This window comes from Atta cephalotes, assembly GCF_000143395.1.
Source record: "Atta cephalotes unplaced genomic scaffold scaffold00011, whole genome shotgun sequence".
NCBI lineage: Eukaryota > Metazoa > Arthropoda > Insecta > Hymenoptera > Formicidae > Atta > Atta cephalotes.
In genome coordinates this window covers 3,329,519-3,341,678 of record NW_012130075.1, presented here as the reverse complement: position 1 = coordinate 3,341,678, position 12,160 = coordinate 3,329,519, and the positions used below count along the sequence as shown (strand labels likewise).

Below are 12,160 nucleotides of genomic sequence, written 5' to 3'. Positions count from 1 at the left end.
AGTATTAAAATCTTGTTGTGTTTCTTTTTACGCTTACTTTTAAACAGATATATCGGATACGATTCATATTCGTAAAATAATGACGTTTAAATAAAGCAAATAAAATCAATAAAACAAATTGTCTAATATACTTATCACGCAATATAGAAGTATCATGCTTGCGTGTGAAACAAATTACAAAAATTGCACGTTATGCTTTTTGTATGTTTTTTTATTTCTACATGACATAGATAGGAAGCATCAGCAATCAATTAAAAATTAACTTCGTGAAGTTTGCATCTCTGAGGCTCTTGAGAAACAAAAACATAAGTTTACTTAAAAAAGATCTAAAATTAAAATTTTTTTAAACAAAAATTTTATAAGTGATAACATTCGATCAAGTAGTGATATCATCAAATAATTTATTCAAATAGTAGTATTATATGCAACGACTAAGCCGTCATATGTAGAAGAAAATCATTGTAATAATGCAACGTAATAATAATTTTGCAGAACATTTTATGTAAATTTTTATAAACTTAATCAACGATGAAAATTTTGTCAAGATAAATATAAAGTAAAGATTCAGAGTGAAAAATTTACAAATAAAAAATGAACGAATTTTTTTTAATTCATAAATAAAATCATTTAAAATTGAGTTAAAGTTAATTCTAAAATTGATAAGATTACTTGTAATCATTATAGAAGACTAAATATTTTTTAGGATACAATTGTTCCAATTTCAAATTTTAATTAAAATCCTTTTTTAAATGTAATTACATTTATATCTTGTATTATGTAAAACATTTTTTAAAATCCTGTTATCTATTATAATTACAATCTTTAATACAATACAATTGTAAGCCATAGTTATAATGAATGTTCGGTCAAAGCCTTGTCTTTGTCTCTACCACGTAGGCGCAGCTTATATGCAATTGTGATTTACAATGTAGTAATTCATCAAGATATATAACGGCACCTTCACGCATCTCGCGTGCGCATAATCAGTAGTTACAATTATAGCTGCGATATTTATCTTCCGAGGTTATTTTCTACGGTCAGTGGCTCGCTACTCTTTACCTATCTAATTTTTAATTTATAATTTTGTGTTGTGATTCTAAACAACACTCAATACACAGTAAGGAAAGTATTTTTTATATTATAAATAATTATTTAATTAAGTATATAACAAGAAAATAGAAATAATTCAACAGCGAATAATTGCTTTGTTCCAATGTTCGCTTTATCTTATTTTACGTTAGAGAAAATTGCTCTACAAATGTAGACAGTAAATAAGTATTAGGTGTACAACTTTGCTTCCGCCGTTTTTTTTCAAAATTCGAGTATTTTGTAAAAAACTGGTTATACATTTATGATTCAAAGTATTGTCCATCGCTGGCCACTACTTTCTTCCATCTTTCGGGTAGCGTACGAATCCCGCGTCGAAAAAACTGATCATCTTTTGAGGCTATCCACGAATCGATCCAATTTTTTACTTCTTCATAAGACCGGAAGTGCTGGTCAGCCAGGCCGTGTGCCGTTGATCGAAACAAGTGATAATCAGAGGGAGCAACGTCTGAAGAATACGGTGGATGGGGTAGGATTCCATTTCAACGTTTCCAAGTATGTCTTGACCACTTTCGCAACATGGGGTCGAGCATTGTCATGCTGCAAAATCACTTTATCGTGTCTCTCGTTGTATTGTGGCCGTTTGTCTTTCAATGCTCGGCTCAAACGCATCAATTGCGTTCGATACCGATCACCTGTGATTGTTTCAGTCGGTTTTAATAGTTCATAATACACTACGCCGAGCTGGTCCCATCAAATACAGAGCATGACCTTGGACGTCAAAATCACCGTTCTTGAAGCGTTGAAACCACTCACGACACGTTCTTTCACTAATAGCGGCCTCACCATAAGTATTTGAGAGCATTCGATGAGCCTCAGTCGCAGATTTCTTCATATTGAAGCAAAAAATTAAAATCTCCCGCAAACGACGAGAATTTGGCTCGTAAACTGACATTTTCAATCGAGAATAACTTTATGATGCAGACACAAATCGACTAATGTTTCTATGAGGTTATGTTGACAGATGCCCAAGTTTATTGTATGATGTCTATGATCTATTTATTTCGACCACCACTTATCGCTAAAGCCATCTATAGGAAAACGGCGGAAGCAAAGTTGTACATCTAATAGAAACGTGCATAAACACGTAAAGCAATAGATAAGTATTGACATACATAGACACTAGGTAAGTAGATACATCTTATATGAGACAAGCGAATAAAAAAGTGTATTTTATGTACATATATGAATCACGCACAAACTTTATGTCTATATGTTTTCAAATTGAATTTTGTGTCACACTGAATAAATTCGCAATGATAAGATGACGCTAAGAGCTATACATAAGAATTGATACATAAATACTATTATTTTCTTATTGCATTGAACGGTATATTTTATTGATTGTTAAATGTAAGTAAGTTTTCGCGACTCTTACAATATTTTTCCTCTATGCTAAGCAAAAGAAAATTTTGTACAAGAATTCATTAACATCATTAAATTTTTATATAATAATTTAAATAGTTTAATTTAAATAAAAACTAACTTTTCAATTACTTTTCAATGTAAACAAATTTGTTTTTTGTTTTACGTATACCTTTCACAACAACGTAATTAACGGTAAGTGATCTTAATCAGAGCGTGTTACGAAAATTTGACATTCCAACGAAACCGGATTAAATATAAAATTGCTGTGATTGTAAGGCGTGTGCTATTTATGTGTGTATTTTATTTGCGCATTTTACTAAAAGAGTTTAATAATTTTTTTTTAATGACTTAACTAATTTAATAAATACATTTTTTTATATCTCAAGATATAAAACATTGACATTAAATGTTAAAACCTAAATTATTCAATAATTTTTAATTAATACTAATAGAAGAAATCGTAAAAAAAAGTGATAATGATGCATTGCTATGATTTTTACCTAAACTCACTATTACAAAAAAAAGTATGGCACGTATAACGGAACCGATCTCGATTACGTATGTGATTACGAAGAGTGAAAGTGAAAGATGGAAGTAGTTTCGCACTGTAGTCCACGTGGATTTGAACCTCAGGCAGATTTTCGAAGGCAAGGACGGTTAAGTACCGCGGTTGCTGATCTCCGGAAAGGATGCCGAAGCCAATAATCATTTATCGTGAAAATTAGTGTCCTAATGTTGTGCAACTGTGATAAAAAATAAATATATATAATTTTATGGGTTAAATGTGTTAAAAAAATAGAAATTGATGACAAAAAAACTAAAATGATCGAATCAGTATTAATAGAGTGTTCTGTAACAATTTTAATTTTACAAATTTTATAATAAATTTGCAATAGTTTTTTCATTGATAAAAGTATTTATATATAAATATATATATAAATATTTTTGACTTGTATGTTATAATAATAGAGTTTCACGAAGATAAAAACAAGACTGTATTTTTTGGTTAATTTTTTTAATTTTATAATTTTTTGGTAACTTTTATTTTAAAAGTTTTTTTATTTGATAAAGTTTAATAATTTATTTGATAAAGTTTAGTTTATAATAATATTACAATTTAAAGTTTGATATTTTTATTATAACTTACTTTTATTATAGCTTAGAATATTGATAAAAGTTTGATATTATAGCTTAGAATATTAGTAAAAAAATTAAGATTAAAAATTAAGATTATTGATAATTATTGTGAAACACCATTAATTTTAATGAACTTTAAAATCTTGCTAGTTTTTTTAATAAAAACTATGTTTTTTAGTTTCTATATTTTATACTTTACTATTTTATATTTTTTTACTTTATTTCTTCATATGAAGAATATTATATAATGCAAAAGAAATGAAATTTGCATCTAAAATTAATATCAAAAAAAAGTTTGTTAAAACTTGATTGTAGATGTCCTCAATTTAAGTGCTCCATTTAAATCGTTTCACGTATGTCCGCATTTTCGCAATCGATAGAAATCTTCGCTCGATATATTATACTTCATGGAAGTAGAAAGTCTTACGACTTTACGTGGGCTTGTGTATGGTATGTGCAGTTCATGCTGCTTCAGAAATCGCTTCAGAAATTACCGCGACGTAATCAGTCACTAAAAAACTCTTGACTAATATTATTCAATAATCACTAATATTAAACATTATGTAACTATATATAACAGAAAGAAATTTTCTTATGAGCGAACCGCAATATTAGTTATCTAAAATAATTACTAGTAAAATAATTACTAGTATAATTATCTAAATAATTATTAGTTATCTAAAATAACTAGCTATAATATTTTATACATTTAGCAATTTCTTACTGTTAAAGCGTCGATCGTCTTTCAGTAAAGAGAAACGCAGAAAGTTCAAATTTTGGAACGTCAGTTATTCATTAGACTCTATTATTTTGTAACATGCACGATTATACCACTAATTTACGCGTTACACGTTCGCGTCACGTACTGTGAAGAGATCGAAATGGATTGTCGAAATTCTCGAATGACCGGGAACGAATCGCTGGCATTGGCCGATAGTCAGACTCGATCAGCGACGTGGGCCATCGAGCAACAGTCATATACTGCAATCGCCGTGTTAGGTCGAAGGGAAACAATTTCTCGAACGATCGTGCATGAACGATAGAAACTGCCGTTTTGTTACCACAAATCGTGAGTGACGCATAAACTTCCCAGCGGAAAAGGTTTCGGAATCAAGACTCTCTTGCGTAAAAATTTGAAATTAATATCGTTTCAAGATGCATTATAAAACAGTGTGCTTATGAGTGTTGAAGAAGATAGTTAAGTGATTGAATAATCTTTGAAGAAATGTATGTGGGCTTAAAGAGAAGAAATATTTTAGAATGTCTGGATTTAAAAGCTATCAATGTAAGTTGCTGTCAATGTAAATCAACAAATATAAACTTATTGCTTAAAGGCATAGATTATTTTAATTTAATAAGTTGTTATTTAATAAATTGTGAAGATCAAATAAAATTCTTATTTAGAAATTAAAAAATTTTAAGTTTTTTTAAATCGAATTATGTCTCTTCATTATGTTTCTTCAAAAAATATCGCAAGTTATGTAATTGATTTATTAAGTAATGAATCATAATATGTACGAGCGTTTTATTCCTCCAACTTCAATCGGCAATTTTCCTGTTGCGGTTTTACTTTGACAAATACTTTCCTTATTTCGCTAAATGATGACAGTCGACTTACGTAATAACTGCTAAATCTTTTTCGTGCAGTCATCATTTAACTCTCACTACATGATATTTATGATTTTGGTCCTATGAAATATAATTTTATGAACTGTGTTATAAGACATTCTTTATACGTAATATACATAATATTTACGTAATATCTTATTTTTTTATAGTGTATTAAAGTTCAAAAGATAGTTATATTATTCAATAATGTCATTGAATAATACAACTGTTACTTATTCTTAAAAATATTTTAATAAATTTCTATATATTCTTTTAAAGGTTTCTTTTTACAAATTTAAATATACCTTCGTTATTTTATTAAAAATGTGTTTTTCTCATTAATCTTCTATGACACATATTCTTAATCCTATAAATATTTTTTTTTGTCAGATGTATATGTCATCAATCAATTCCTTTGCAGCCAACTGCTTGCTTCTTTATTTGATCAGTTCATTTTGTAGCAGAGCCGAAAAGTCAGACTGGATCCCTTACAAAATCAACGATTCTGCGCATTATCAATTTCGATCGATACAACCAGAATCAGTTCTCTCGGAAGAACAGTTCCGGTCTAATGTTCCAAAACGTCCACAATACGTTCATCATCCTAAGCATAATTTGATGCAACCTGGGATACTTATTAAGGATCGCTCTGAAGACAACGCGAAGAAAAATATAGCAAGATTCATGTCAGAATATGAGTTAGAAGAAATCTACAGACCGTACTATGATTCTCAATTTATTAGAAATGAAAAAATTCCTAAAAAGGAAAACGCACGATTAGAGCACGAAGAGACTCGAGAAATTGACGAGGAAATAATGAAGAAAATGAGTTTGCTAGACAAAGTATTATCCGAAGATACTGACAAGAATGACATTGAGATGAAGAACACTATTGAAGACGAAATCATTGCGGAAATGAACATCTCTGAAGAGACAAAAAGAGTTGTCAGGCAAGTTCGTAAGCAGCGGCCCGGATTCTTTTGGACCTTAGCAAGGCTTGCTTTTGAGGTATAAATTTTAATACGTTTTGATAGTAATGCTTCTCAAACGTAATATTTAAAAAAGAATAAATTAGTAATATTAATATTTTGCCAATTCAGCTTCTCTTTAAAAGAAGTTTTTTTATATAAAAAAATATGTAACATTTTAAAAAAAGCTTTTTCAATATTATATACATATATATGTATATATCTTTTTTTAAATATTATATATACGAGAGAAGAGGAGAGAGTATTACTACTTTTTATTATATATATATAAAATGTATAAATTATATTTTATTATGTATATGATAAAATTCTATAATGCATATTAATTGAAAAATTTAATTATAGACATAGTTACAATTATCTGTCAAAATAGTAGAAATATTTATAGAATATTCCAAATACAACAAGCAATTTATTTTCAACAAATGTTAACCCCTTTAGATTTGATTTTATTGGAAATATGTTAAAAAAATTATTTCTTAAAATTTAATTCATGCGTACTTCAATAAATAATTCATACTAAAAAAATTAATGTGTTTCAAAATTTGACTGTTTTTTCGACATATACATTATTATTATTATGTACATAAAATCTCTCAGATGTAGATAAAATTAAATAATTTCGATAATATCGACGGATAATATCTTTAAATTTGATATTATAAATTTGATATTATAATGTAAACAGGATCTGAAGAGATTAATTCGATTTTTTTCTTATTGGAAACATTTTTTTCCATCGAGCTTTAAGCTGAAAGAAAATGAAAGTTTCTCTTTGGTCGATTAATGACATTTTATTTTCAGACATTCAATGATACGCGATCGGCGATTAAACAAATTAGTAGTATTATTAATCAAAATATCGAACCGGATTCAACTACACGACGACCAGTCAACAGTCATTCATTGACAGTCACCAATACAACAACAGTTACACCGATAAATGAACAGAATAATACGTCCAGCGACACGGTAGGCGTTAATACAACAACGACAACGACAACCTCGACCACACAAGCACCTTTCAGACTCACACCAACTAATCTGCAAAATTTGATTAGAAGAAATTTGCGTGGTTTAGTGAGACTCTTTAATATCGAATGGCAGGAGGCTCTGAATGTAAGTTTTTACTATATTCTCTTATTTTTGCTAATTTTTCTTTAAATATATTTACTATATATATATATATATATTGAATTATTGTTTAATAATGGTACAATAAATTGTACAAAAATTTGATCTTTCAGCAATCAGACATAACTGTAAAGGAGTTTCAAAAGAATCTTGGGAATCAAGTAGGCAGTTTCCTACAAGACAACCCAAACGCTTTTTAAAAGCAACAAAGACAATATCACAAAAAAGAATAGATAAAATTTCAAAATCAAAAAGTTCTGAACTGAATACAATATAATAATTTATAACAAGCTTCATAATTTAGCTAAAGATTTTGTCTGAAAATTTCTAATAATGATATTTATATTTTTAATAATATATTTGCATTTTGTTGAATATTTTATACAATAGCTCAATTTTTAAATAGAAGAAATAGATTTAAGCAAAAAAATAGTTATATCTCCATTCATTAAAATTCATTGCATAGTTATTAGATATAATATGTAGATAAAATGCACACTTAATATTTCTTCATTTCTTTATCACATTATTGTTTAAATCAAATGAATCTTTATGAATGTGCCAAAGTAATAATGATGACATAGTTCCTACTATTTTTGACTCGGTCATTTCAAGACTTTTCAAATTAATCTGTTCATCAAATTACAACGTTGAATAGCCGAAATTATGCTCTAGCTCTGCGGGCGATTTCATCATAGATTAACATTCCTTTTATATCTCCGATATAAGTCGACTTACACAATCATTTTTGGCACTTAACCCACGTCTAAATTTCGTAAGTGTAAGATAAAAAAAGGAGCGGATAATTTATTCGAATGATTGGTCAGTGTGAAAGAGGATCTGGAGATCACGACTAGTGTGACATGATTGCAGTAAGTAGAAAGCACCTTCTTTATCCAAAGAAACCAATGCGAATCTGCAAATCCTTAAGTCGGATTGGTCGACGATTTGTGTGGGATTCAGCGGCAACCCTTATAGATCGACGAAGCAGATCCATGATTCAATCGTACTTGTGTCGACTTGAGTTGAAACTCGTAGAAGCCAGCCTTACACGCAATCTACTTCGAAAGGATGTTTTGGTGTTATAACTTTCTGATCTTTCTTCTTCTACTAGGCGACACATATGGCGTAAGTTATTTTAATTAAAAATTCTATAAATAAAGGAAAATAACATTTTTTTTTAAAAGTTCCAAAGTCTTTTTTTCCAAAAGTTTTAAATTTAAGTCATGCAGTTTGAAAGATTAGAGATGACAAGCTTAATTACATCTTTTCTACATCTCTCTGACTCTAAATTTCACAAATATGATATAATTCTCGGTGTAATAATGCTTCAATAATCATTAAAATGCTAATATTATTTTTACTATTTTAAGAATTATTGTTTCTGATATTATATTATATTAGTTTACAAATTTTAACAATTTTTAATATAAAGAAAGAAAATGACGTTTTTAAAAATATTTTGGGACGCTAAATTCAAAACTGTCACCAAACTGTCACAAAACAGTTATAAAAATTCCATCTGATCGAATATTTAAAATGTAGTATGTTAATTTTTAAGATATAGCACTTCTGAATAATTTGAGTCCGACAAATGATGAGTAAGATGAACGTTTTCAAGATTTGATATATTATAATAATTAAAAAATTGTGTGTGTGTGTGTGTGTGTGTGTGTGTGTGTGTGTGTGTGTGTGTGTGTGTGTGTGTGTGTGTGTGTGTGAGAAGAATATGGGACAAAAACATGCTAAGTGATTATTGCTGAACTCTAACACGTAAAACCAAAGTCACATAAAAAATAAAAATTAAACACTCAGCACTTTTAATTTATTTTCTAATTTTAAAACTGCGTTATACATAAAAAATAAATGTCTTTCTTATATACTCTCAAAAATCGGATTTAAAATGGAAATAATTCGATGATATTTTGATGGCTCAGTATCAAAATTATCCCAGAAACAGTCTTCATATGCTCTTGCAAAAATCTTGTGAACTAATGCTATTAGTTAGTCATTTATGTTAATTATTTGTTTATTTTCAAAATTTCAAAAGCTAAAATCTCGCTTTACAAAAAGATATCTTGTGTTTTAATAGAGATTATTATAAAATTATTTCACTCTTAAGATTGAGTGAGGAGGATAGTGTGAATTAACCTTTTCAATAATTGATGAAGATTATTCAACATTTTTTTAATTTGTAAAAAGTGAAAGTTGTGATAAATATTGTGGATCCGCATTGGTACGTAACATTTACCTATGTGCACTCTGACAGGTTTAAGCGCGAGTCGTCACACATAATATCTCATGGAACAAATTTCTATTTTGTCTGCTACAATAGTTTTCACTTGTTACTTTACAAACAGAAACTCGAGGAATAATTTATTAGAAGTATTTTCACGTTGTCACATAAGTAAAAACGATTAATGTTTTGCATGTATTTCAGGGCATATCAAAGAGCAGAGTACGACGCCAAGATTCACCAACACAAAGTGGTCAGCTGATAGACAGTATCTTCAATGTAAGCGTTATAGCAAGCTTTTCTATTCAAAAAATATATACTGATTACTCAATTAATTAATTATTATACAAATGGAAAAACGTTAAATAGTAAAATATCAAATCTCTTTATTTTAAAAGCATTCTGATAACTTTAAAAATGAAGAAAGAAAGGATTTGTTGTTAATAAATTAATTTTGTTTTAAAAATTATAGAATTTTTATCTTACAGATTCCAATCACAGCGATTAGACAAACCGCTTCAGCCGTCCAAATTATTTCGCCAGGGAACACGCAGAGAATTGACAGTATTGTTAAGGTCATATGTGTAAAATTCCTTATGTATATTTAAAATGTATTTAATTATTTTCTATAATAAACAAAATTATTTACAGATCCCTGTCTCAACTTTACAAGCTATCGGCACATTTGTAAAAACTACAAGAGAGCAGGGGCAACAAATTCCGGATAATATTCAAGCTCGTCAAGAGAGGAGAGAACGGATTTTGGCTCTAAAAGAGCAGAAAAGAAAGCGAAAAGAGGAAATTCAAAATCAGCGATTACTGCAGCAACAATTGAAGAGAACTGTTAGACATCATCAAAAGGATCCGCTTGGATTAAATGCATTGAGTAATCTTTTGGTTGGACATCACGCTGGTGGACTTTTAGACCATTATTCTGGATTGGGTGGCCGGCGTCACAGAGGTCATAAAATTGGTCAGGGCCTTCACAAACCTGGAATTCATCATGGCATTCATGGTAAGTAATATAAGTAGGTATTTAGAAGGTATCCGAGCGCACAAAATCGCTAATTAGTCAATTTAAAATAAAATATTCTTATTGGTAAAGCAATAAAAATTTACTAAGCCCCTCCTCCTAACCGATGTTAGTAAATGTGTGCTATCTGGATATTAACGAGATTGCCAAGTATTTCCGTTGTTTTCTTTTTCTTTCTTTTCTTTTTCTTCTTTTTTCTCTCACGTTATATCTATGACCTGTGTTACACCTTTCTCATATGCTTGTGATGCGCACGCTGATTATTCAATTGCCACAAGCATATGGGACTACAGTTTTAATGCCGATTCCGAATAGCAGATTTTTCGAGTATTTTTGTGGGCAAGAATATTTTTGGAAGATTGACTTTTTCCGAGAAAAGATGAGAGCGTAAAAATTTTTTTCATTAATTCCTACCAGGATCGAACTGTTTTCTTAAAGGAAAAAAATACATTATTTTTAAAACTATTATGTGTAATTAGTACTTTTTTTTATGTTACCTATAATATATTTTATAGATAATGTAAATAATAAATAGATAATATGGAAAGAATGATTTTGTTAAATTTTTAAAAAATTAGTTCGATATAAATCTGACTAATAATTTTATTAAACTATCAAAATAATTAGGATCTTTAAGTCGTGATTGCTGAACAACGTCAAAAATTTTTGCAACATTATCATTTTTATTAAGTGTGTCTTACATAATTATTTTAATGGTCTAACAAAGTTATTTTTATGTTTATTTAGTAAAATTTTTACTTTAACAAAATTGCTCTTTCCAAGTAGATGTAAGTGTTACAAACATTGTATAAATTTATATAAATATATATATATTATTTACATATTGTTTGTCAAAGGTGGATATCTGGGAAATCATCCGCAGCATACCTACGAAGTGCATGAGAATGTTAATGAAGATACATCTTTCTCTTGGCACGGTTTGACAGCAGGATTTAGCACTTTCACTGGAATCCGACCTTCTAATACTTCTATTAAAATTGAAAATAAAGTCGCTCCTAAGGAGAATATTAAAAATAAATTGGCGCAAGAATATGACGATCCGTTGGAAAATAAAATTGCTCCTAGAAATGGAAGAGTAACATTTGTGCAATAATGATGTAAATATGTAATAATGATGTATCAGATATAAACTTATTCTTATTGTTAGTTACAAATACTCACCAAACATTGCTCACATTCATAATTTTCTATACTTATTCTCATAAGAATTTTTAAAAAGGTGCATCTTAGTAAACATATTAAATTAATATAAGAAATATTTTACAGTTAAAAAATGATAATATATAATGCTCAATATAACATGTAATAAGTAATTATTTTTTCTAGCTTAAAATGTTACAATGTATTTGGTACTCTAACTGTATATTATAACCGTAAAAGTCTTTATTTTTAACTTTAGAGTCTTTATACTTTATTGTTTTATTTAAATTAATGAATTGTTAAATACATTTACTTATACTAATTTTTTGTAGGAATTAGATTTTATATATATATATATATATATATATATATATATATATATATATA

At 28.6% G+C, this 12,160-nt stretch overlaps 2 protein-coding genes across 2 annotated transcripts; both read left to right on the top strand.

Annotated features, from left to right (window-relative positions):
* The first annotated feature begins 5,610 nt into the window (after positions 1-5,610).
* Positions 5,611-7,543, top strand: LOC105617134 (general transcriptional corepressor trfA-like). The gene is made up of 4 exons (XM_012198707.1): positions 5,611-5,928; positions 6,007-6,228; positions 7,014-7,328; positions 7,457-7,543. Exons 1-4 carry the CDS (start codon positions 5,611-5,613, stop codon positions 7,541-7,543), a joined length of 942 nt encoding a protein of 313 aa, XP_012054097.1.
* An 871-nt stretch (positions 7,544-8,414) lies between these two features.
* Positions 8,415-10,602, top strand: LOC105617029. Its single transcript, XM_012198610.1, has 4 exons — positions 8,415-8,471; positions 9,784-9,870; positions 10,068-10,154; positions 10,231-10,602. Exons 1-4 carry the CDS (start codon positions 8,415-8,417, stop codon positions 10,600-10,602), a joined length of 603 nt encoding a protein of 200 aa, XP_012054000.1.
* Positions 10,603-12,160: the final 1,558 nt, after the last annotated feature.

Coding starts and splice junctions, on each gene's coding strand:
- LOC105617029 (XM_012198610.1), top strand. CDS start 8,415: ATGTTTTGGTGTTATAACTTTCTGATCTTTCTTCTTCTACTAGGCGAC. Junction 8,472..9,783: donor TACTAGGCGACACATATGGC/GTAAGTTATTTT, acceptor CATGTATTTCAG/GGCATATCAAAGAGCAGAGT. Junction 10,155..10,230: donor GAATTGACAGTATTGTTAAG/GTCATATGTGTA, acceptor AATTATTTACAG/ATCCCTGTCTCAACTTTACA.
- LOC105617134 (XM_012198707.1), top strand. CDS start 5,611: ATGTATATGTCATCAATCAATTCCTTTGCAGCCAACTGCTTGCTTCTT. Junction 6,229..7,013: donor TAGCAAGGCTTGCTTTTGAG/GTATAAATTTTA, acceptor TTTTATTTTCAG/ACATTCAATGATACGCGATC. Junction 7,329..7,456: donor AATGGCAGGAGGCTCTGAAT/GTAAGTTTTTAC, acceptor TTGATCTTTCAG/CAATCAGACATAACTGTAAA.